Genomic DNA, 26,303 nt, shown 5'->3' with positions numbered 1-26,303 from the left:
CTGCTGTGTTATTTTATGTGCTTTACATCTTTTTACGTGGCCTGCTTTTAAATTTAAATCGTAAAAGGATAATACTAATAACAGTTTCCCTTCCCTATCAAAAAATCTCTTGACACATGCAAAGAAATACCGGGAAAATTACTTTCAGATGGTAAAAAAACGTGACATTTGGCCCAAATGCACACTGCAAGCTTTGGTCCTTTCCAAAGTTTAAATATTAGGCTATCTATAACATCTTAGAAGTTGTTTTCCTTTATTAAGGTTACTTTTGTCTGAACTACAGGCAAAATCCAACTCCCTAATGTGCCTTTCCTAATTAAGGAAATCAAGCAAAACACTTTACTGGAGACAGATATGCAGAACCTAAGGGGAAAAGGCGGAACTCATTTGTAAGCTGTCTTATTTTTTAGCATTTCTGTACATCAAAACTACTGTTTTTTCTCCTATTGTTGACACTGTTCCCCTGAAAAATGTAAATAATATTTGAGCTGCTCTCTCTCCCTCTCAATAGAATTCTCAGTAGTTGTAGTGATTTCACATTTCTAAATATTGAATGCTTGTAAAACAAGCAGTTGTCGTGTTTTGATACCGCTTTTAACAGCACATAATGCAAATATTTATTCAGAACAGTAATTTCCATTGTGCATAGTTTTTACATCTAATTAAGGACTCTGAAAAATTACAACCATAGAAAACAAAAGCTTATATTACATTTAAACAATCGCTCAAAGGACAGAGTAATTTCTCCAGGAGCGGAAAATTCTATACTCATTAACCGTCTAGGCAACAATACTATATTCCCTTCACAGTTAAATATTAAAGAAAATTGAATATTTGAATGTTAGCTTTAAAATTAAAACAACCCTAAGAGTGGAACGTTGCTGTTTTGTTAACCACCCAGCATCCATTGCCCCTTTTTGGCATTCCCAAACTGTTTTGTATAATCCCCTCCCCCACTTGATACCAAGTAATTTCAGTAGGTTCCTACTCCAGGTGTGAAAGGGAAAGCTTACTGTCTAAGCTTGAACCCATCTGTCTAAGCCCATCCCATCCTCCTAGGCACAGTGACTGATTCAGAGAAGGTTTATGAAGCCCTGTGGGCCAATAAAAAGCAGACTTAGAATTTTAATAGAATAAAAGAAATGTTTGGGGTTTTTAACTAATTTTAAGGCAAGAAGGCATAATTCTGAGGTAGGGGGTCATATTTCCTAAATAAGAGACAATGTGTCTAAATCGAACTGAGAAAGGAGAATAAAGCACCTGGATCAAGCCTTACCTGATCTCACATTTCCCCCAGAATCTTAGTTATATGAATCAATACATTTCCTTTTCCCTTCTGACAGAAACTACTGGTGTTTCCCAAATACCTATGTGTTATTCTATATTCCTAGGTCATTCTTGCAGTTAGATGGAGGTAATCTTTCTAAATGCTAACCAATGGGATATATGCCCAAGTCATGAAACCATTTTTCAATCTGGACCTTAAATGGATCCCACATGATCCCCTACCCCTTCTTTCTCCAGTTGTGCTGACCTCAAAGGCCACATGTTCTAAATAAAATAACAAGATAGAAGAAGGTTCAACTGGTCTTTAAAGGAACAAGAAATAAACCTTTCTCAAATTAAGCCACTGAGACACAGACATTTATCGATCACTTTAGCACAGTCAGCCTATTTTAACTTAATATATACCTTAGGCAATATAAGGTTATTTTTTATACCTACTATCAAAATATCATCAATAGAAAGTGCTTCCTTAAATCAATAAGGAACTTTTCTATTCTTGGGGATTCTCTTATACATTCCTTCATATTCTAAATGAAGATCTGCTATGATTTCTTCTTTACAGCAAGGCCTCTGGACTATTGTCCTCATAATTTCATCAGGATAATAAAACATGGAATAGTTCTTCTTGAGGGCCTCTGGTTTGAAAGAATACGGACACTTTAAAATGCCAGAACATTGAGGAACTATCTCAAAGAATCAAAATCAAATCAGCTATTCACCGAGTACTTATTTGCCAACAACATGAAAAGAATATGAGAAACACAAAATATTGTCCCCTTTCCTAGAATCCCTTTGGAAAATGAAAACAACAACAGATATGAGATACTCTAACATGACTTTTTGTGCCATCACTAGTATCAAAAATCAATTTTAACAAGATGAGAATTTCTCTAGGTACTGAAGACTGGCACATTTCACACCAATTCCAATTCCTTTCTGATGTACCTTTGTGAATTGAAGCAGCTGATGTCCTATAAATCAGACTTGAGGGAAGCTCTTAAAGCTAGGGTTCCCAGCCTGGCTGAGGTCCTGCTGAACAGATGAACATTTGGAATGAAGAGAGACAGGGAGTGATTTGAGGCCACAGCTATGCATGAGATCAGCCCTTCTTACAAATACAATGGTACCATGTTTGAGCATTTTGGGGTAGTATTGCCAGCAATTGTCATGACCAGGCCCTAATATCATAGGTGCTGAAAGGAAGGCCACAGTAATATGGGATTGGGGCCAAAATGGGAGCAAACTGTGGCTCATTGTCCTTCCTCGCACCTGAGCCTGGTGCCCTCCACACAGAGCACCTGTAGCTCCTCTTACACACTAATAAATCCTTCTCTTCCACACGGCTAAGAACATGGCCAACACGGAAGGAACAAAATCCAGAACAGAGTTCTAAAGGGTTAAGGGAAAGTCAATTCCTTTCAGCATGTAATCAAAGAATTTTTCCATACCTGGGTTACATGGCTTCCCATAGACATTTATAATTGTTCATGCTTCAGGTTTGCGCATTTATCCGTAATCTCATGAAAGCAGAGTTAATCTCATACTCATACAAGATGAGACAACAAAGAACCCATCCTAGAAAAAGTGCCACACACGTCACTGCTGAATATCACTAAGGTCGCCGTCACAGTAGTCCCCTTGGGAAGCTCTGCACCAACACCAGCACCTCGTCCACCCTTCAAAGCGCTTTTTTTCTATGATGGCTTCACAAACTTAATTGTCCAATCTCATACAATGACAGCTCTGATGACCAGTCCAGAAAAAGAGCCCCAAAATTGGAACTAGGATGGACTAAACACTGGCGTTGATGCATAACTTCCCACAGGAGTACTTCAAAAGTGACCATAGTGATATTTAGCAATAAGATACATAGCACTTGTTTTAGGATGAGTTTGAGAACTTGTCAGACCTCTATCCATATCTTCAGACCCTATCTCACTGCATTTACCTCTGTCCTTAGAAAGTAATTGTTGGATAAACAGAGGTATATTCTTAGTTCTTTATATCTGCGACATTCCCTACTGGAGATAAAATAGAATCAAGTAGACACTGGGACTGAATTTGAATAGTTTATGGATGCATTTAGGCAGCAGGCGGCTCTGAAATTCCATGCAAGTCAGAGACCTAGTGTTTGGGGTGAGTTTCCTAACAGCGATGCCCAAATAGCATGTCCTATGTAGAAGGGTTCCATCTTCACAGCTGACCAGATTGCTCCATATTAAATTGCATTTTCTTTTTTCCTTATAGCCTCAAAAGCCAAAGTCCCATTATCTCTGCATTGTCTGCTGATGTTCTCTCACTGCAGCCCACATCAGAAAGCACACCCTGGGAGAAACTGCTGCATGCCATTCTGGACCTTCATCACTGATCACAGACATTGTCGCCTTGTCCACTCCGGTCCCCCGCCCTTCAAAAGCCAAGCCATCCTAGCTCAAAGGACCACACTTTGAGCACAGAGTTTAGGTCACTGAGAGCCACACTGTCAAAGAGCAGCAATGTTCTTCGTGAAGACTTCTGAACAGTTTGAGGGACACAGGAGCACTCAGCAAATGCTACTGGGTATGGCAGAAATTGACACTGCCACTCTCAAGAGCATCAAGTTCAGAAAATATGATACTTTCACATACTGCTAGCATCTGTGCAAAATGGTGCTGCCCTTTCAGGAAAACACTGGGAAGCAAAAGCTCCACTCACACTTTTGGTCCAGTGAATAACTATCCATCTAAGAAAGGAACTCAAAACTAAAATTATACACAAAGATAATTATTTCTTATAATAGTGGAAAACTATAAAGTGTGTCCAGAAAATGCAAAAACTTTCAAACTATGATATAACATATTAAAATTATATTCATGACACGTTTTTTTAAACATGAGGAAATGCTTATATAAGCACATGAACTCAAAAAAAGCTGAAAACAAGTAGTATGTGCCCTACAGAGAGTGAACACAACTGGTTTAAAAATTCATAGAAGAACAACTAGAGGGAAATGCATCAAAATGTGAAGCAGTCACCTCTGGGTAGTAACACGGTCTCTTTTTACCTCTCATTTCAAAAATAATTTGAAGTCGCTTACAAAAAAAAAAAAAATGCAGTGGAATAAAATAGGTAAAAAAGCAGATAGAAAGAGAACAAGGGTAAGAAAACAAAGCCAAGGATTACGCTTATATACAGGATGTATGTCTTAAATGCCTGTGCTTATAAATAGCCAATTCAGCTCTGAGTGTCCTCGAAGTTAAAGCAAAGACAAACACATAATCATTCATGAAATTCACAATGTTCACAGGATAGAGTATATATTATTTCGCAGAATAAACATAGCTTATTTTCTCCTGGTTCTAAGGGCTAAAAAAATTTTTTTCCCAGCATCTCTTAGAATAGGAGGGGAAAAAATCTGTGATTTTATAAAGAATGTTCTTAAAACATCCCTACAACGAGGCATCCTTTAGCCTCAATACTGGCTAATAACCCAAGGCCATGTATAATTCAATCTAAAGAACTCTGAGAGTCAAATTGCCCAACTTTCTGCTTTTCTGGCTTGATCGGAGAGAACAGATGGGCCTAAGGATACTTCTTGTAATCCTTCTGCCCTTTCCTTCCTCCTGGTTTATTCTTACTATCTTTGTGGGCATTCCACGTCTTCCAAAAATGCATTTGCATTACTGTAAAATTTAAATAAAATTGTTTCCACTGACCAAATGAATTATTTAATCGAAACACAAACGTAATGTTTTCACACTCCGGCTCGGTCATTTCCCCATCATTTTGCTGAAGCCACAGCAGCCATGTGGGATGCTGGAATTTATTCAGAACCCTGAGACCTCCATCTGCACTCTCATCCCGTTCTTAAGCTCCAGCTGTAAAATTCCTACAACAGGTCTTGTAGCCTTTGGTCAGAGACATTCGAAACTGACATACTCATTAAGTGGTCTTATTTGTCTTCAGACAGTAGTGCCTGGTTTCAGGACTTCTTTTGTTGACTTGGGCCAGTTATCTCAAACTCCTGTGCCTCAGTCTTCCCCTCTGTAAAGGGAAATCATAACCCTATATCATACTAACCCTAATCATACTCATAGGATAGTGATGAGGATTGAATGAGTGAACAATGGTAAAACCTTTAAAACCCTGCCTGGCACAAAATGAATATTCAATAAGCGATAATAAAATAACTACTATTATTTCTTTTGACTGAGAAGAGCCATCTTCCCCAAAGTTTCCATTCTCTCAGGAGCCCCTTCCCTGGTATTCTGGCTATACCCGCTCTGCCTTCTGAAGCCACACATATAGGCACAGCTTTCCTTAAAAAGAGAGACAGCCCTGTCATTAAAAGCTGTCATCCTTTTTCCAAGTCAAACTTTCCAGATTCCTTTCACATTCCTTGCTGCGGTAAGGGGTCTAAGTTTCTCATTTTCTGAATAAATTAAAATTTTCCATCCTTCCCCTTTACATAAAGAAGTCCAAATGTAGCACAATTTTCTGGATTTAACAAGGGCCAACGCAATATGGTGAAAATACTTTCTTCGTCCCATAAATTATACTTGTGTGAAGTGAGCCAGCCCGGGACGGCCACCTCATTTGCTCTTTAGCCTTCATGCACACATCGGGAAGCCCCACCCCTGTCCTCCCTGGTCCAGTCATCCTGCCCCGGAGTTCTCGATGCTTCCTGCAGACTATCCCACCCCATGGTGAACAGAAGTCAGGGCAGCGTGGTTTCCAGGCACCTTGGAGTTAATCCTGAGGCTCTCCCTACAGCAACAGAGAAGAAGCCTCCCCACTCTGGCCAGTGTCAAAGGAGGCCAGAGTGACCAGGAGGTCACTTGGCCATGCCAGGTGCCAGGCCAGTCAGTGAATAAAGCCGAAACAGGCTGGTGCCAAAAGGTGGGTTCTGGTGGTATCAGCAGAGCCTCTGAATCAGGCTCATCTAAAATCACCCCAAGCCTGAACTGTAACTCACTCAGCATAACTCTTTAAAGCTGCATGTAACATAGAGTCCTGAGGATGCCAAGATAAAGCAAGGTGATATTCTGCATCAGTGATGACAAAGATTATTATCATTAATTAGTGCCTCTGGCCTTCTGGACAGCAGGTTCTCTAAGATGTGGTGACAAAATAGCCCCCAGAGCTCACCTCTTACTTGTCTTGGCTTCTATTTATTCTTCTTGGGCAGTCACACAACTCTGTTGTGTATTAAGCTTATTTTCATACAAATCTCCAAGTCTTTCTACACAGGTTCCTCCCAAATGCCTCTCTCCTGCACGTCCATGGGCATGTATGGACCCAAGTTCAGGGTCTGGCACACGTCCCCTTTGTCTCACGTATTAGGCTGTCCTAACCTCAGGGAGTCTTTACGCGGCAATTCTGCCACACAGCTCCTCTCTGTACTATGGGTGCATCTGCTCTTCTGAGGTCTGGCCGAGCATCCTATCTGTCATGATGCCAGCCTCCGATACTCACATGCACCTAGGAAGGCCAGGGGACAGAACCCTGGGATCGCCCCAGACCATGCAGACATCACACCACCCACTGGCACTGAGCCCCTGAATCCTCCTGCACACAGCACCTCCAGGGCATGTTTCACCGTGGTGGGCACAAGAGTGCCAGAGGGAGTATAAATCGCAGTCCCCAGCGTCAGTCCCTGCCAAATATACATCTAACTCTAAACAGAGTTTCTATTTTCACTTCATGTTTCATCTAGTGGCAAAACAAAGGTTCTGGCAATACACCCCCCCACCCCCTTCCACCTGCAAAATTTCAGGGATCAAGTCTACCTTCTAAGAGGTTCAGAGTGACCACAACACCCAAGAGGGCTCTGCAAGTGGCCCGTGTGGCATCTGCTCTCCTGCTGTCAGTCCATCCAGACCGTGGCTGCACCTCCCTGGTCTTGACTGCAGGCCTCCTCAGCCAGGTCTGCCCCCGTCCTGGGGGCCACTATCCTGGCAATGTGCTGAGGCACGCTGCCTTGTCACCCACACGTACATCGCTTCTGCTTCCCTTCCAGATGACTGCATCTATGTCTCTCCAAACATACTTGGGCAACTGATCTAATAAGTGACACAAAGCATCTCAAAAGCACAACAGCATCTAAGCTGCCCTCTAAATTCTTTCCCCCAATAAAATAAAATTTAAAAAAGAGAGAGAGACAGAAAGAGTCTGCGAAACCACATGTCCATGAACATATTTTTCCAAATCTTTTTCCTCCTGTTAGATATCAGCTTTTGAAATCAAAAGTCAGGAATGTGACTTTGTTTGTACCCTCTGTTGCCGCAAGAGGCAGTGGCTGCCATGTGTTCACCTGCCCAAAAAGAGCAACCTACAGGGTGGCAGGGAATGTGGGCAGGCAGGGGGCGATGCCAACCCCAGATTCTGATACCAAAATACTCTACCGCCACATTATCCTAGGAGATGCCAGACACCCAAATCTCAGCGAGCTACTTGAGAGCTTCAGCACCCTCTCACCTTCCAAGATGGCTTCCTTGACCAGAAGGAAAACAAAAACCAGTGGCTGTGAAGGGGGATTCCCGTAAACACCAACACTTTATGTCACTCTTGTGAAAAAAATAACGTCACTAAAAGTTAACAGCTCTTTGTGACCTCTTGTCTTTTCAAACATGCATCCAAATCACTTTTCGTTAAATATACTTTACTTTGCAGGGGGCTAGACAGGGAGATACGGATATTTGATTCCTTTATCAAATGTTTGTTTTCTACATTGGTTACTAGTGAAAAACAGTCTTCCCTGTTTTAGAAATGGACTTGAATCTCGTCAAATATATGCCACACAAGTGAGGTTATTTTCTCACTTCCAAGGCCTTCCTCCCCTATCAATTCTTAAATTATTTCTGGGGGTGGCCATCTTAGGTAATGTTGATGTATAAATGGACCCCCTAAAACAAATGTTTAACAACAGAGGTGAAGTTGGTCCCTGGTCTCTGGCTACTCATCCCTTCTTACAGCAAAATTTTAAAAAATAAATGACAAAAGTCCTACTAGAATATTCTGAGTCTTTGGTCTCATTTCATATAAAGTCCAAGCTGGTTTCCTCTTCTGCTGCTAGAAGCCCCATATATTACTTTCATAATTCATTCAAGCTTGCTGTCCAGCATCAAAAGTCAAACTCACCAATCCATATGTTCACAGAATCTAGCATTCTCCTTCTGCAAACAGCAATAATATTTATTTGCCTTCATTCCACATGCTTCTTCCTCATTCCTTCCAATCTCCCAATGACCACAAAGGAGGCACCTGCTCTTTTGATTCTGGAAGACTAGAGGCCACATTGTGCATATCAGCAAAGCAGACAGATAAATGGATCATGAGCTAGACTCCACTGAGTACATGAACAAGTTCTTCAAGAAGAACTTCAAAGACCCTGACCTCCAAGACCACAAACACCTTTTACACCATGCAATAACCTCTTCAATCTTCCTTCCAGTCTTGGAACTAAATCTATATTTAAATATTCCCTTTCAGGTGTCATTCCTGACTGCCACTGGAAAAATCAAGGCTGAAAAAATTAAGTCACAAGACACTGATGTATGCCTTTGTTCAACAAATATCAAGAGTTATCCATATAGTAGGCTTGGAGCTAAAAACTCACATGGCCACCTCTCTACACTTGACCCTCAGCAAGCCTGGCACCATGTGTAATTCTTGCCTGACAGAGGGCTTAAGTTATAGATATTAAATATAATCAATGAGAAGTATGCAGAATGGCTAGTGGCATGGGCTGTGGCATTGGCATTCAGACCCTTCCTGAGTTGTTATAACTCAGACAAGTTCTTAAGTTCCCAGAGCTTCCATCTCTACTACACTGTACATCTCACCCACTGGGTTTATCTATATAATCACAAAAATTGTCTTCATAAATTACTTGGCACAGTATCTGCCATACAATAATTACTCAAAAAATTAGCTGATACTATTATTATCCAAAGTATTTCCTGCAGCACTTTGAATTATTGAAAAGGACAGCATCGAGCCATTTTACTGCCAGGTAAAGGTTCTTTAGGCAATATCTCACCCTCTCACAAGCACACTTAGAAATTTTATTGAGCCCCTGCAACATCCAAAGCACTATTCTAAATACTGGAGAGAAATCAAAGAGAGAAAAATACACATTTGTCTCCCCCGGAGGACCTTTAAATTTAAAAGAGAGAAAGAAAATAGTTTCAGAATGTCAACCTGTGGAAGGCAGAACAACATACTCCTCCAAAAGATATTCACAGCCAAATCCCTGGGATCTGTGAATTTTTGTTATCTTATCTGATAATTTTTAAAAAGTGAAGGGGAGTGACTTATCTAGATTATTTGGGTGGGCCCCAAATGTAATCACACATCCTTATAAGAGGGAAGAGGTGGGAGGTTTTATACACAGACATTCAGAAAAGCAGGTCATGTGAGGACAGCGCAGAGAGAGGAGGCCAGAGTAACAGGGCCACAAGCCACCAGGATCTGGAAGAGGCAAGGAGGAATGCCTCCCAAGACCCCCTGCAAGACCCTTTGATTTCAACCCAGTGACACCAACTTGGACATCCAGCTGGCAGAACTGTGAGGGAACAAATTCCTAAGTCACCACATTTGTGGCAATTTGTTACAGCAGCCATGGGAAACGTATACACACTCTGTGTACAAGTTAAAACGCATTCCTGTCCTCCCTGTACTTTCAAAATAATGACATGTCTCCTCAACACAGGCCAAGGAAGAGAGACATGGGATTTGTTACCCATCTGTAGTTTAAAGAGAGTACTGACCACTGCCTAGCCCTCGGCTCCCTGGCCATGTTCTACCCTTTCCCGTTATGCAGTACCATGACCTCCATGGCTCTCTCCCACCCCAGTTCCTCCTCTGACCCACTTCTTGCACACTCCCCCTCCCTGCCCACCCAATTAACACCAGCCCATCATTCAGATGAGGGGAAGGTTTCCCAACTGCTCTAAGTCAAATGCTGATGTCGCCACGTTCAGAGATGCTGGCTCTATGACCCAGAGCAGGAGTTACAGCGCTAAGTTCAGATTCCTTTGTATAATTAATTCCCTGAGGAACTGCAGGTCCCATGAGGGCAGGATCCACGTCTGTTTGAGGGTTTTTCTCTCACTGCTGCATCCCCTGGGCCCGCATGGTGTAGGCGCATCACTGATGCTCAGAAGGTTATAAAACAGCAAAGAGGAGGGAAAGAGAGTTCCAAGGGCAAAAAACGGAAGAAGGTAAATCAACATGGGACTGCCGTGTTTAGCTCACAACTTAACGTGATAGAGCTATGGTCTGTAGCACCATAACTGGCACTAAACAACCCTGGTCTAAGGACCCTCTAGCACCAATCTCTGTGTCCTCACGACGCTTGAAAATAGTTCCTGCAGAGTTCTCTGTCCACTGAAAGCATGTAGCCTTCAACGTCTGATGAAGGAGTAAATGGATGCACAGATGGAAGGATGGATGGACAGATAAATAATGGCTGGATGAATAGAATAAATGGATGATGGGTAAATAGACAGATGAATCAGAAATACAAGATAGTATTAGCTTCTACAATAATACATTTTTGGAGTTTCTGTGTTGTTTATTCATTTTTTCTTGACTTTTAGAATGAACCTAAATTAAATAGATCCTCAAATGTTGAACTATACCATCCTATTTTTTACTTAACTCTTTAATTCAGAGGAAAAAACTTCAGTGGCCTTCCATTCAACCTTTTAGCTGTGATAGAGTTTAAAGATAAGAAATAAATTCAGCTTCTCCCCCTCCCTCTCACAAACTCACATACCCCAACTTGCTCCCTTCCTGATATGTTTTCCTCCCCTGAAAAGCCCCTGACCCCTGGAGAAGGCATGATTATATCCAGCAGCTCTTAGCGCTACAGGCCTGCTGGAGAACAACATTCATGAGTTAGATGTGGTGCTCTGCTGCTCAGAAGCTTCACGCTGACCTACCAGGCCAGAAGCCCAAGGCTCAGCTGGAAGCAGGTAGAGCAGGTGGCCAGCCTGCCCTCGGTGCAGGGACCATGTCGCTGCAGCATCTCCTCAGCCAGTACTAGAGGTCTCTGGGTGCCTCTCACCAGCATTTACAAGAGAACATAACTAGGTGAGGGTGATGACAGGAGACGCACATGGGGCAACCTTCTTCATTCTGTTTAACAATCACCTTGCTCCCTGCCCATCTCCAATCTCCTTCTCATTAATTTTTCTTCTCTGCCTACCCTCTACACACCTGCCCCTCTCGTGAGGTTAAGAGCACTCAGTTAAAACTCACCTTCAGCCTGCCATCTCTGTGACAAGTTTCCAACAAAGATTAGATCTTAAATGTAAGACACAGGCACTCTGATGATTTGATATAATAAGGCCATTCTTCGGAAAAGTGTGGGACCATGTGACAAGGATGCTGGTAAAACTTTTTGTTTCATACCACAGCTTCAAGGTCCCAAGGGCACAGAAGGATAAGCAATAGAACTTTATTTTCATTATTTTAAAAGATCTATAATGAGGGTCAGTTTGTTCTAGAACCAGACATTGTCCACTCATGAAATGTAGACATGTGTAAGGCAGAAGGATATTCGCCTGGTACTAAAATGTGCACTTTATTCCATTTCGAGGATGGCTTTGGAGAAATACAGTACAGTAAAAACAATAATTTGCTGAAGCAGATAATTTAATATTTGATAATAATGAGTTTCAATGAGCTCTAAACAAATTGGGCACCTTGGATTGTGTGTGATTGTTTACGCCCAATTAAAATCCTTTAAACTGTAGTCCACACTTGGTTTCCAGCTGGCTTAGAACTTTCCAGTAGTCAAAGAATCTTAAAAGGGAGGGAATAGGAATACATTGGGAATATAACTTTATAACATAACTTATAACTGTATCTGTACCGTGAAGTTCCATCTCATAAAGGAACTTCATCTAATGGCATCAGGGTGTTAATTTTTTTCCCCGTTCTTTGACAAATTGTGAATAATCACTAAGTAACCTACCATGTGTTCAGTCTCTGTTAATTGCCGTAGAAAAGTCGCTACATGGAACTGATTGCTTCACTTTGGAACTATCTGGCCAAGTTCTCTAAATTCAACACACACAATATGTCATATGCCATGTTCACAGTATTATTTCACAAGTTGAAATTTGGTCACCTAGAAAATGGGCTTCCACAGCATAGAGTACCTCATTTAAGGACATTCTCAGTGTTTCCACTTGAAAAAGTTCAACTGCTATCAGGGGAAATACAGTTCTTTTCAACACTGCTCAGTCTAATAAAGAAGTCAGGAGCAGAATCATGCATATAACTAAGAAAACACAATAGGTATGTCATATTTACAAAGCTATCCTGTACCTTTCTTAATAAAACCTTGTTACTGCAGCATAAAAACAGATTCAAAACAGATTCTATACAGATTCAAATTCTATCCTGATTATAAAACTAAATGACAACCAATAAAAAAAAAAAAGCATGTCTGGTGGCAACATTCAAGTTGGCTGAGCAGTTGGGGCTGCGGATTTGGGGTTTTTTTAACCTCACATCTGCCTGCCTTGGATTCATTGAATCCATCAGCCTTTTCTTTGGTTTCTTATCTCATCATAAATCCTGGAAGCTCTGGCCTTTAGGATTATCCCAACTCATAATTAGGAGATGTGAGCCCATTTCAACCACACTTCAAAGATAGTAGTGTGAATATAAATTCCCCTCCCTAAATCATACTAGCACAAAAACCCAACAAGCGAACTGTTTGAATCTGTTATCAGATCCAAAGCAACACAACCTCAGTGATTCTGGAAGAACTCAGAGAAAGAAAATACATGTAATTAAAAGATTCTGTGCATGATAATTGGCTTTGAAGTTTCTAAGAGAGATCTCAACTTAAAAAGCTTTGCAGAAAAATATGTGTACCAGCTTTTTTCAGCACATGTTGGAGACTGTTGAGAAATAATCCACTTTATTCCCAGTATATTTCTCCATAAGAAAGAGGTGCTTGATGCTTGGTGGGGGAACGACACCAGATCAATAACCAAAAGGCATTGCTGGTCCTTTCTATAATCTCCTGTGCAAATCAAACAATTTGTCTTCAAGGAATTACTTGGGGGAGTGGGTCCAAACTTGCTCTTCCCCTCACAGGGATGTTGACAGAGGGGAAGAGGAGCCCACTGGGGAACTCCCGCCTTTACTCAGGGCTTCAAGTCAGGCCCTGCTGGGGGCCGCTGGTCACCAGTCACAGCTGAAACTCTACACGCACCCTCCGGGCTGACAACAGCTGCAGAGGGTGAAAGCTGACCCCAGAGCTAACCCTGCCTATTTTAGCCCCCTGTGAAATAATGACTAGCACCCCCCAAACTCCAGGGGCGCTCGGAAGGAAATCATCTCCCAACAGGTCAGTGCCAGCAGAGAAAGTCAAGTCCAAATTCCAGGAATCTTCCTGGTCATCTCAACCAACTCCCTTGAAGGCTGCCTCAGCCCCGCCCTCAGGAGGACACCTTTCTCCTCCGGGGTCTGCCACACTCCTTTCCCTTTATTTAAAAGGCCTTCTGGAAATAACTGCTTTCCTTCCTGCTTCACAGTCTCACCTAGGACCCCTTACCCCAGCCCTCCAGGGGAAGCACCTGCGGCCAAGGGGCCAGCGAGGACCTTGGCTGCCCCCGCGCGCGCGTTCACACAAGACACGCGCGCACACACGCGCGCCCACACACACACACACGCCGTCTCTCCCACCCTTCTACACACACTCCCACACACTCACTCCGTGCGAAGTTAGTACCAGGCCAGGGTGGCGGCGGCCCCCTCACCTTTGGAAAACAGGGCGGCCAGGCTGATCAGCACAGGGGACCAATGGTGCCACAACGTCCCCATCTCAGACGCACACATCCTGGAGACCCGGAGCGCAGGTTCTCTGCTCCCCGGCGCCGTCTAGGCGAAGAAGAGTCGGTCCCAATGGCCTGAGGGCTGGAGCGGGGCTAGCTGGCGAAGGAGCAGCCGGCTAAGGGCCAGAACAGCCCCGGCGCCCTGCGCCCTCCTCCCGCCAGTCCATGGCCGGGCTGGTAGGCGAACACCACGCGCGGGCTTCTGAGTTGCTCTCCGGAGTCCAACACACGCGCAGGCAAACCTCACCACCCCTTCAACACCAACAGGAATTTTTTTTTTTTTTAATTTTTAATCCACGATGGGTATTTTCTTTCCCGTTTACCGAAGCGAAGAGCGGCCCCAGGGTGTGCAGGAAGGGGCGCCTCCGGGCGCGAGGCTGGCGTGGACGCGGCTGGCGGCAGCGGGGCAGCCGGGCTGCAGCGCCCGGGGCGCCGGCAGAGGCAGCGCGGAGGCCCCCGAAAGGGTGGCCGGGAGCGCGAGGCGACCCGGGGCGCCCTGGCACGCTGCCCCCATCCCGGGAGGGCCGCTGCGCCCCGGGGCTCGCGCGCGCGCGCTTCTGCACCCAAAGTTTGGCGGGTGCGGCTGCTCCCCGGGCCGCCTCTTCGGCCCGCCGGCCCGGGCCCGGCTCGGGCTCGCGGGGCTCTACGCGCGCAGAGCGCACGGCCGGCTCGGTAGACGCTGGGCTCCCCCCTGCGCCCGAGGGAGGCGGGCCAGATGTGCGCGGAGGAGAACCCGGCGGCTCGGGGACGCGGCAGTCCGCCGCAGCTGCCGCCTGCCAGCCGGCGCTGTGGTCCCGCTCGGCAAGGACCGCATCCGGAACGCCGGCGCCCGCCACAGTGCCCGGAGCGGGTTGGGGTTTTGCCTTAAAAATTTGTCTGTTTTCAAAAAGCCCCACCCTTTCGGAGTGACAGCTGTGAGCCCCAATCCGCAAAGTAAATCCCACCTCCCCCTGGTCGGCCCCGCACCCTGTCTTCCTGCCGCCCCTCCCCGCGCGTGCGGATGGGAGGGGGCCTGGGGACGGCGGGTGGGCCCCTGTCCAGCTGGGACGAACCTGGAGGAGCTACCCACTCTCCCAACAGGTGTCAAGGGGGCCATTGGCCTCCCCTTCCCTTCAAAGCCTCGGGGCTAAGGGGAGGTCCTCTGGCCCGGGGGTGTATAATGCGCTGGGCCAGTGGGTGAGCGCACAGACCGCTGGGGAAGGGTCCTCCTCCCCGCACCGAGTATCGCCCAATGATCTCAGCGAGCCTCTGACTTGCTACCCTGAGGTCATACTGGCCCTAAGCCTCGCCCTAGAATGAACCCTAAGTTAGCGTCCCCGAAAGAATTTCCTCTGGACTGCCCAGCGGGCCTGTGGAATGGGGAAAGGATCTGCCCAGAGACAGTATTGCTTTGAGAAGATAAAAGACAAAGCTCTTCGAGTCCTCCTTCCTGAATCTCTAATTCAGACACCCCCCCACCCCCAACCAGGATCACGAAGCATCAACCTATGATTTTTAGCCCAAGGGCTGCTCTGCTCCCTGAAAGTCTTTGAATTAAACAAGATGAAAACTCAGAGCAAAAGAAAGCCTCCTGAATTTTTAAGCGATATTGTAAACCAACCATCACCAAATCAAATGAGATGAGTTTACCTCAGTAAGTAAAAATGGATCATTACGATCTGGCTAAGGGAGCAATAGATGTTTTACTCTATACGCCTGTGGTTGCAAATATATACTAACACTAAGTTTTGGGGTGGTGAGGTTTGCCTTCAAACTTTCAAAGAAGATCAGAAAAGCTGCTGTTCTTTCTGGGTTCACAGTCTTTGAGATGTGCATTTCTCCAATATCCCATGCTTTTCTGAACATCTGGCCTTTCTATTTTCCTTTTATTTCTTAGACTTTCTGCCTATTTTCTTTATATCTCTCTCCTATATAATTTTAGACAGATAAAACTGCAAAGAACCTAAAAGTTTGTCTATTTCGCTGTTTCTGCTGAGCAGCACCTGGAAAGGCTGATCCAACAGGATGGCTGGGCCCCTCCCCAGAGCTGACTCTGCAGGTGTGTGTGGTGAGGGGAACCAAAAGTTCTAAAATCCTAACAGGTTCCAGGTGATATGGATGGCACACACACTGGGGCCACTGGTGTACCCTGTCCATTACCTAAATGATGGTGTTTCTCCTTTGAACACCATCACCTGTACTCTGAACGGGCCTGCACCAGATGCTTCCTCCAGGTTCCTTCCTGAACTATGCTCTGCCAGAGCCCAGAGTGTGACCGAGTCTACGTCTAAGAGATTTCTCAAATTTACTGGCTAGAAATGAATGGTCTTTATTCTTGATTACACAAGCATTTTATAATTTTCTAAACCAAATTGAATATTTCCCCTGAATTTCAATCATCAGATACCTTTTTTTTTGTCATTTCAAAAGATTTCTGTATCCTTAAGATAAAAGGTGATTGACGAATTTTAGCTGCTGCCTAAAATATTAAACTATGTTGTCATTATACATAGTTCAGTAGACAAAGTTTTTTCTACTCTTCGGTGTGGAAGCTTTTTCAGCAACTCCAGACACCTAACAGCGGCTAAAATAAGATGTAAGAATGGCTTCTCACCTCCTCTCTCTCCAGTAATCTGTTCTCAGGAACACATCTAATCTTCTTTGGGTAATTAGCACAGCTAATTGTGGGGGAAGCAGTGTCGTAGAGGCACTTGGAGATGTGTGCTGAGGCCTGCCAGATCCTTAGCCTCGCCCATGCTTCCAGGACAGTGTCCTCTCAGAACCACCTGCCTGTTTCTCTCAAATTAATTGTAAGAAATGTGCTTTCCTTTAAGAGCTTGGGCCATAAATCAACTTGTAAGCCTGACTTTGTCGGTAATTAAATAGCACTAATTGTTCATGCTGTGTGGATGAGACTTTAACACCAAGCAGTTTTTGGTTTTGGTTTTCAATAAAACAAAAATGTTCCCTGTAGCAGTTTCAAGAGAAACGATTTTTGGTAGCTAATGAAGGTTGGAAAGGAATCTGTGCTATGTCTTCAGTGGATTAGAGAACGCTACACAGAAAGAGGACGTCTTGCAGCGCTGAGTCCTTCTCAATGTGGAATCTTTCTGAACTGACCCAGGGAAAAGGCTCTGGCCTTACCTACTCTGGAACAACCTTTGAACAGTGCCAATGTCCTTGTTTTTGAACCAAGGAAAGGAAATCTTTCTATGCAGAGTGACGATGTTCAGCTAGAAGTCATTAACATTGTTTCATCTTTACTTTGATTATTAATATTTTTGCTTTCTCACTCTCCCTTTGATTTGGTGATATATCTCTTTCAAAGTCAAGTTCTGTATGGTTTTGAAGAACAGAGACTTAAAAGTGGTTTAGTAATCACTACTGAGGCAGGGGCACACACCATCTTCTTGCCATGATGATACTCATGAAGATGGTGAGAAATGGAGTTTGGGAAACATTGGAATGAGACCCTTTTGAAACTTCCTTTCTTCCCAATTTCCCACATGAAGTGGCTGGGAAACACATGAAGTGGCTGGGAAACAGAAAGGCCTGATCCAATCATCTTTTTTTTTTATTTTTTAGAGACAGAGTCTCACTTTGTCACCCTTGGTAGAGTGCCGTAGCATCACAGCTCACAACAACCTCCAGCTGTTGGGCTTAGGCGATTCTCTTGCCTCAGCCTCCGGAGTAGCTGGGACCACAGGCACATGCCACAACACCTGGCTCTGATCCAATCATCTTTTTCAAGAGTAGGGAAAGCATTCTGATTTTGGGCACCCTGTAACTATTGGAAACACTGCACACCCCTCCTGGTAAGGCCAGGGGGAGCGCAGCCCCCCAGGAGGAGAATCTCCGCAGTGCTCATAAGATGCCTCTGAGGACAGCATGACAAGTGTTTGCTAAGATGTGTCCCCACTCTTCCCTTGGAAGCACATGAATGACTATTTCTCAGGTCCCTTGAAGGGGACCAGCTTGGTGTGAGCAGACAGATGAGCCCCATTTCCAAGCTGGGGCAGTTCCTCACCCTGTCCCTGCCCTGAGAGCTGAGTGGACTATGTGTCCAGGTGTTGTAGCTGCTACGAGGTGGGGGCCCCCTAAGCTGGTAGCCCAGCAAGTCCAGTGGGGCACAAAGCCTCCCACCAGTCCACTTAAGACATAGCAGGAGAAATTAATTTTTACTGTGTTGGATCACCAAACTTACAAGTTCTTCTTGGTTACCATAAATTAATCCAGAACGGGATTAATTCCACCTGCTTTTTCTTTTTCTCGGCTCCCTGAGCTCTTCCCCCTTACTCTTCTCCTCCCCAGTTTCCACAAGCAGATGTGAAAACCCAGACTATCTGAGATCCTGGAGTAACCTGTGGTGTATTGAGGTAGCCCCTACATGAACCTAGAGAACAGTCTCTTCCCAGAGATTGGCAGATAGTGCAACATTTGCCTTAAGTCACTGATTTATGGATCAATACAGAAAGTCTAGCAGGCCTGAATCGTGTTTTTCTACTCCAGCCTGATTAGTCCCTGAGTGTTCTTCCATCAGGGCCAAAGACTCTGCCAGAGGTCAAGGGGATGCTGCAGGCTGTCTCTGCAGCAAACCCACTGCTGGGCCTTTCATGAATTATCCACTGGTACCTGTGATAAAAGCTGCTTCCTTTAACCATTGAAGACACCCGGTGCAGGGATGCTACCTGCAAGCAACAGCACAGCTCAAACAAAGGCGGCTATGACATGCCATGGGCAGCCCGATGGCATTTGGGGGCTCAAGGTTTTATCAGCCCCTGGCATGCAGACCTTGTCTTCACTTTTCTCTCTAATTTTTGGTCTCTTCTGGCTTGAAAATACCTGTATCCATTCCTCATACAGCAAATGTCCACAGTGCAGCTCCTGAACAAGCCTGTGCCACCCCAGGCTGTCATTCTTTGGGCAGAAGAGAAAATTGTATGGTGGTGGGGTAGCCAACACCAAAGTCCAGGCCAGACTTGGAATCCACTTAACAGCATGCCACCAGCTGCGAGCCACCAGCTAGCTCTGTTTGGAGAACCCTCCTTTGCTGTGACCAAGGGCAGACACTTTGCAGACTGCTCACAGGAGTGGCCTTACCTTCCCAGGATCTTAGCTGTGGGCACAATAAGAAGGAAGAGAGATCAGTGAGAAAACAGACTCAACCCCCATCTCTAACAGGACCTTGCCACAAACCGAAAAGAAAACTGGCATTGATGTCCCATATGAGTCCATCTTGGACATGTGTCAAAAGAATCGATTTACTTACCCCAAGCTAAGTGTGCAGAGGGTTTGATTTCTTTTGCCCATTTAAAATCAGTGTTTCTAATGAACTTGAAGGGCTGGGTTCTTAGATGACAGAGACCTTTGTCAGGTTGAATTAACCCGTTGCATAGAGCTTTGGGTCAGATGGGCACATCCCAGTATTGTTAGTGAAGAAAATAGCTCACACCTACCCCTGTCAAAAAAAAAAAAAAGTATTTATTAAATGAAATGGATACCTAAGTAGTTAATCCTGCCCTGAAGGAGTTCTTAGTGGCCAACAAGGGAAAGGCTTTGTCCAGCAATTTGTCAAGTTTGCCAACATCAAAGAGAATGTAAACATTGCAAAATGTTACTTGTCAATGTAGCCCAGCTTCAAAGCCGAAATCTGAGGATATTGTCAATGGTCCAATTTAGACATTACTAAAGGGCACTTTGGGGAATAAACCAATTGAAATAATAAGGTTGGGGCTACTTCCGGCTTAGAAGAACACAATTTTTTCTTTTAATAAAAGCTCTATAAATATATCAGGTACACAATTTGTAAACTCCAATTTCTTCATGAAAATGAACTTTGCTGAACAAATTTCTCCATGTGAGATTTTGAGGATAGAAGAGTAAAGGTCCTCCTTTGTCCCCTTAGCTTCCCACAGGTGTCAGTCCAGAGATCATCCCAGGTATCATCCCAGAGTCAGGGTACAGAGGTGCCACCTTCACGTGGCACAAATGCCTTTGAATAGATTTTCTAAAGATTCTCAAATGCCAGTTTTTTACCTTATCATGTCTGTGTTTGTTTGGTATGGGATTAATTGACGGCATGGGATTAATCCAATGTGATTAAATATGACCAATTATTTGTAAATTGATGGTTGACTCATGGCATGAGAAATGTCGGCCTCAGAAAAAGTGACTGATGACAACTGTGAGCTCTCTGGGTCTGAAAATAAATGCAGTGGCGAGGTGGTGGTGGTGCATATTTGGATAGGTGGTTAAAAGATAATTTAAATGGTAAAATACATGACACTAGATTGATGTTATTGCTATTATTTTAATGGACCAAAAAGGTCGAGAGTAGGCGGGCACCTGGAGATGGACTCTCAAAACCCAAATAGCCATGCATCCCTGGGGGGGCCGAGACACAGGGAGCCGCGTGGTCCCGCTCCGGTGTGTGGCTCCCAGCATCAGTGGACCTGCAGTGACCCCTAGTGCTCTGGAGGTGGCAGCTCAGGACACCTGTTTCTCCATCCAAGAACAAATTGAGTTGGCATCTCTCGTTGCAGCTTACGTGCACCTGCTGTGATGTTTTCAGGAGTCAAATTATATTTTCCAAAACTTGAAATGTTTCTTTTGAGCTCATTTTAACAAATGAATAAAGTGACCAAGCCCATGTACTCCCATTCAGGAAATCCTGTGATTGCATATCTGCGAAAAGCACCTTGCACTTTCTAGGCTGCAAAAACATAAATTGAAACATCATGGAATTGACTTAAAAATTAAAACACAAGCATTTGTATCATGTGCACCTTCACTTGGGTCAAACTTCAGTTCTTTAAAATCTTCTAAGCAACTGATTACTTTTAAATGGTTAAAGGGACCTAGCACTGCAGTATTTTTATAATATTAAATTATGCAAATAAATCATTTCCAAACAAGAAAGAGGTTACCAGCAGCACCCTCCACTTTCTCCCTGTCCTCTGTCACCCCAATGCCTCAGTCTGCTTGGGCTGCTGTAACAATATGCCACAGACTAGGAGCTTAAACAACAGGAATTTCTCACAGGTGTGGAGCCTGGGAGTCAATAATCAAAGTTCTAGAAGATTCAGTATCTGGTGACAACCACCCCTGGTCCACTGACGGTACCTTCTTGACATAACCCCACATAGGGGAATGTCAGGGAGCACCCCAGGACTTCTTTCAAAAGGACGCTAACCTCATCTTAATGACTCTGCTGTTGTGACTTGTTCCCCTGCCATAGGCCCTACCCCTCAATACCATGACCTTGGGGACTGGGGTTACAATGTATGAGTTTGGGTGGGGGGACTCAAATTTGTAGCCTACAGCTCCTGTTATCCAAGATCAAAGGGGCCTCTTCCTTTGTGGGAAGCTTAAAGTGTGGCCCAAGAAGAAAGACCCGAGCCAGGATGCACGTTGCACTGACCAGTTGCAGTAGATGACCTTGGAGTTGGAGCATCCTGGCCACCACCTGAGACAATCTCCTCATGTTAGATTTGAGCAAAAGAAAAAGCCAAAGTGGGCACGTAATAGACTTACTATTACCTTTTCAAAACACTGCCAGGAGATAAACTAATTTAGAAAGAAACTAAGGACAAATCACTTCACCCAATTAAAGCTGACCCCTCCTGGTCCCAATGTTTGGTTTGAACTGGAAGTTGTGGCTCATGATTGTCTGTGGCTGTTGTTCAGAATGTTTCCAATGAACCAAAATCCACATGTTTGGGAGTTTTTTTCTCCCCTTGTCTTCATGTATTTCCCCCACCCATTGGCATTCCTGAACCAGGCCACTTTGGAAATGACTCCTAGAAAATCCATTTTAAGAAGTCTGTGCTTCAAACATATATATTTATCAATTTTTCAAAATTCTTTCCAGAGTTAGCCTTTAAGAAGAGACAGTTTGGTTAGACATTCCACACCAGCAGAACTAGAGTTGATCACAGCATCAGTGGGTGCTGACTAGTAAATGGCAAAGTCTCAAGTCACCTTCCCTGTTGCCCTCACTGGAACCACTGCGTCCCACCTTCAAGACTGCACAGCACTCAACAGTCACTGAAGAGTCATCTGGAGGTACCACCTAAGGCAGACCAGTCACCCATCTGACCCAGGACCCTTAGGCCTTTGGGGGAAAGGGAAAAGTCATCCCCCTTTGAATACCTGTAATATATGGTGCAAAACTTAGATGCCACTGGCCTGTCTGTATTCTCCACCACATGATGCAAGTCTAAGAGAGAATGATTGGCTGCCATCTGGTCACCTGTCAGGTTCCACAAAACACGTCCATTTCCAAATAATCCCCACTTTTTACTTAGGCTGGTCTAGAATGAACTGGTCTCCCACTACCAAAAGGTTGTCCTTCATCTCTCCTTACACTCATCCTGCTAGCTGGGCTCTAGCTTCTACCTTGGTTAAAGAAATTCTGAAAAAATATAAGTCAGATCTTGTCCCTCTTTGGTGCAAAACCCTCGCTGGCTTCCAGCTTCCATCCCCGTAACACCCTTCTCTGGCTGCTGCCAGGATCTCTCTCTTGTCCTGCCTTCTAGGCCTCCTCCTCGGACACCAGCACCTTTCCTGACACTGAGCCTTTGCACAAACAGCTCCCTCTGCTTGGATCTGCCTCCCATCAGACACCCATCAGATTCCCTCCCTCGCTTCATTCTGGTCTCTGCTCAGTCACCTCATTACAGAGGCCATCCCAGTACACAACATTCAAGAGCAACCCCATCTCTTCCTACCCCCCTTTCCTGTGGTGTATTTCCTGTCACATATAAACACCCAAACATTTTATTTATTGAACATCTATCTCACCAAGATCTAGGCTATAAGCTCCCCAAGAACCTTAGTATTGTTGGTTTTCTCCACAGCTCTATCCTCAGTGCCCAAGACACTGCAGAATAACCCAGATGCCCAGAATGTTGTTAAAATAATGAATTAATGACTTTTCTTCCCCACCTTCCCAGCTCCCTATTTGAAAAAGAGGCTACTCATCTACAATTTTTGGACAGAACAACTGTTCAACTTAGTGGACATTGAACACAAGTGTGATGTTCATTTAATCAAACCACCCGATGTCACTGATGGGGAAACTGAGAGAAGCAGCATGACTTGCCCTGCTCATAATTTTCTTCCCCAGGGAGGAGTGTTAATAGGAAACTCACAATGACTTAGTGTTTCCCAGTTCTTTCTTCACCCAATGCAATTTTGAGGCAGCCCTGCAGGGTGGTGAGAGAGAACCTTGGATTGGAATCGACAGCTGTGTAACCGTGGCCAAGTTGTTCAACCTTTAAGTTTCAGTTTCCCTATCTTAAAAACATGTAGACTCTATTATCACATAACGTGTCAGGCTGTTATACAGTGTATTGAGACTATCATAGAAAACACCTATGTAGCACTCAATACTGGTTACTCTTTTCAACAGGAATAGGCATGCCCTTTTCAAAATGTTACATTTTTCCTTGTTCAGTTCCCTTTTTGACTATTCACCTAATTTCGATTTGGTTCCTGCAAGGTCAAACTCAGGCCCAATTGTCTTAGTGTGAGGTCTCAAGGTCTCCATGGGGATCAAACTCTTAAGCCAGTGGTTCTCAACCTTCCTAATTGCCGCGTTGTTACAAATTTTAAAAAAGGGGTCATGACCCTCAGGTTGAGAACTACTGTCCTAAGCAGAGGTCTTGTTGGTAATAAGCTCACATTAGATCTCTAAAAACATCAGTACACAAGAAGTCACAGCAACAGTTCCCACTAATCAACTTTACTTATCCTGGAGCTTAAAATAAGAACCTTGATCTTTTTTGTTAAAGTTTTGTTTTCTACATTAAAAAAACAAACTCCAAGGCTTGACAAGAAAAAAAAAAAACCTTATGTAATTGCAAATTTTCCATGATGAAGAGTTTGCAGGTGTAAATTCTGTTTGTTGACTTCTCATTTTGGCGTACACAGTAAAAAAAAACTGCTGACTGGGGTATAAACCATTCTGTGGTGTAACATTTTCAGGTTTTGAACTGGAGTTGTTGCACCTATGAGTTCAAGTTGCGTGTCAGACTTACCATTTTAAATGGTGTTGCTGAAGTGTGTATATAATACATGCAGCGTGGCAGGAAGATGCGACAGCTCACTTGGGCTGGGGAGATGGTGCCCCTTCCTGACGTGCTCAACACCAGCGGCATTACACCACGATCAAGTGTCTCCAAAGCTAAAAGGAGTCTCTTTGTTCCCTTCTTCCCCTTCCTCCTCCAAAGCACACTTAGCCAAGGAGCTCTGCCTTCATGCTGGGTGGGGAATACCAAGACCACATGAATGAATGTTAATGATCATAATTCGTGGCTAATTCCAACAACTGAATTCATCCAACAATACCTCTCTCCCTCTGCTCTCTCAACGTCTCACAAGCTGACCATGGTACAATGTTACCTTTCAACCTTACACTATTTTCAATGTGATCTCACCACTCCCCATATAAAGGTGGGGTCTCTGTCTGCCTCCCTGGAGTCTAGATGGGCATTAGCCTCATACGTGATACCAAGTGGCTTCCAAGATTAGGTCACTGTAGGTCCCACCCTTCTTATAGGAGCCCTGAAGCACTACAGGAGACTGACCTACTGACCACCCCACAGAGGGGGCAGCTGAGCCACAAGGAGAGGCCATGAGCCATGTCCCAGTGACCAACCTCAGTCAATGCCCCAGCAGAAGCCCCACACATGTAGGTGCTGGAGCCTCAGAAAACACCACTGCCTGGCCAGCTGGACCGCCCCTGCTTCAGGTCTTCCCAGCTACTGCCCGACTCAGCATGGAAGAAAAATAGCCCATCTCCACAGTTTGCATTTTTGATCCACTCAGTCTGGGTGACCATTTACAAAAGTTGCTTTATGCCATTAATTCAGGTTTGTCAGATTCTCTTCACCCCAGTGAGGGTCATAGGCCCATTTCTTAAACAATGCCTGTGACCAGAACTTTGAAACAGTCCAGTTGGATTAGAGTTGAGTCACAGAGAGATGCTAACCCATAACACCACATGTACTGCAGGCAGGATGACCGGTTTCACCAAGGAAACTGGTGATGTGTTATGGAAACAGTCATTTATGGACTCCATAGCACCCAGAAGTCCTGCATGTGCCTGCCCGATTGGAGGGAAGAGTGAACGTTGGTGTGCCTGAGAACATTCAATAATGTCCTATCATAGGAATGTTGGAAAATTCTAGGGACACCTGTTCATTTTTCAAATGAATAAACCAAGATACAAACACTCAGTGACAGGTCAAGGTCGCGGGTGCACCGCAGGAAGGAGCTCCAGGTGCAGGTCCCATCTCCTGATACCAGAGCCCAGTGTCCCCCACTCTGCACAGACTCTCATTCCAAATACTCCTTGATTGCTGATCTCTGAATGGAAGAGACTTAGGCTCAGAAATTTTGACTCCAACTTCAGATAATTGGGATAATGAACCAGAAACAAATTCTGATAGTTCTGTTGAATTCTACCTCATCCAACTTAAATGTGAGATTCCCCCAAATCTTGTGTAGTATGAGGGCAGAGGTGTCTAATTCGACTGGGTGGCTCCAGTCCCTGTTCCTGTCAGAGAAACTAATATCATGGGCCAACATTGGCTCATCTATACCTTAGTTTCTTTTATTTTTAAAAATAATTTTTTTTCAGGATATTGCAGGGGTACACATGTTTTGTTACACGGTCTGTTTTTGTATATTTTAAGTCAAAGTTGTAAGTGTGGGCTTCACCCAGAAAGTGTGCAGGGTACCCATTAGGTATGAATTTAGCCCTCATCTCCACTCTCCTCCCACCTACTTGAATTGAGTTTTGCTTCCATATGTGCACATAAATGTTCATCAACTAGTTCTAATTTATTAATAATAATGAGTATATGGGGTGTTTGTTTTTCCCATTCTTGTAGTACTTCACTTAGGAGAATGATCCCCAATTCCATTTGGCAATCAGAGATTGGGGTTGGAAATGAGGCTTCTGGGCCTAAGCTAAGATATATTTTTGGATGCATGTGATGTATTAGACACAGCATTTATAGATATGTGGTAATTTGCACAGTGAGGTGAAACGGTAGGTAAACTTTCCTTTGGGGAGAAGTAGGAATCTGGTTGCAGCGAACTGTAATGGGGGTGTCTTCCCAGCCCTCTCCTGTAAGCCCTCCATAAACATCTGCCCCTGCCATGGGGTTGGGCATGTGGTCTACACCGAAC

The 26,303-nt window shown here is 44.4% G+C and overlaps 1 protein-coding gene across 3 annotated transcripts in view; it reads right to left on the bottom strand.

The window, feature by feature from the left end:
* TMEM132D (transmembrane protein 132D) overlaps positions 1–14,465 on the bottom strand; it is a 742,271-nt gene extending 727,806 nt beyond the window's left edge. For 2 of the 3 annotated variants that reach the window (XM_053589947.1, XM_053589949.1), the window contains exon 1: positions 14,052–14,441. In XM_053589947.1, coding sequence (XP_053445922.1) covers positions 14,052–14,130 — 79 coding nt within the window. In that variant the 5' untranslated portion in view covers positions 14,131–14,441. Of the gene's footprint in view, positions 1–14,051 lie in introns of all 3 variants that reach the window. The other variant, XM_053589948.1, reaches the window with a different exon arrangement.
* Positions 14,466–26,303: the final 11,838 nt, after the last annotated feature.

Source organism: Nycticebus coucang, chromosome 4 (genome assembly GCF_027406575.1).
Source record: "Nycticebus coucang isolate mNycCou1 chromosome 4, mNycCou1.pri, whole genome shotgun sequence".
NCBI lineage: Eukaryota > Metazoa > Chordata > Mammalia > Primates > Lorisidae > Nycticebus > Nycticebus coucang.
The sequence above is the reverse complement of the archived record's forward strand: the minus strand, read 5'-3'. Positions and strand labels throughout refer to the sequence as shown.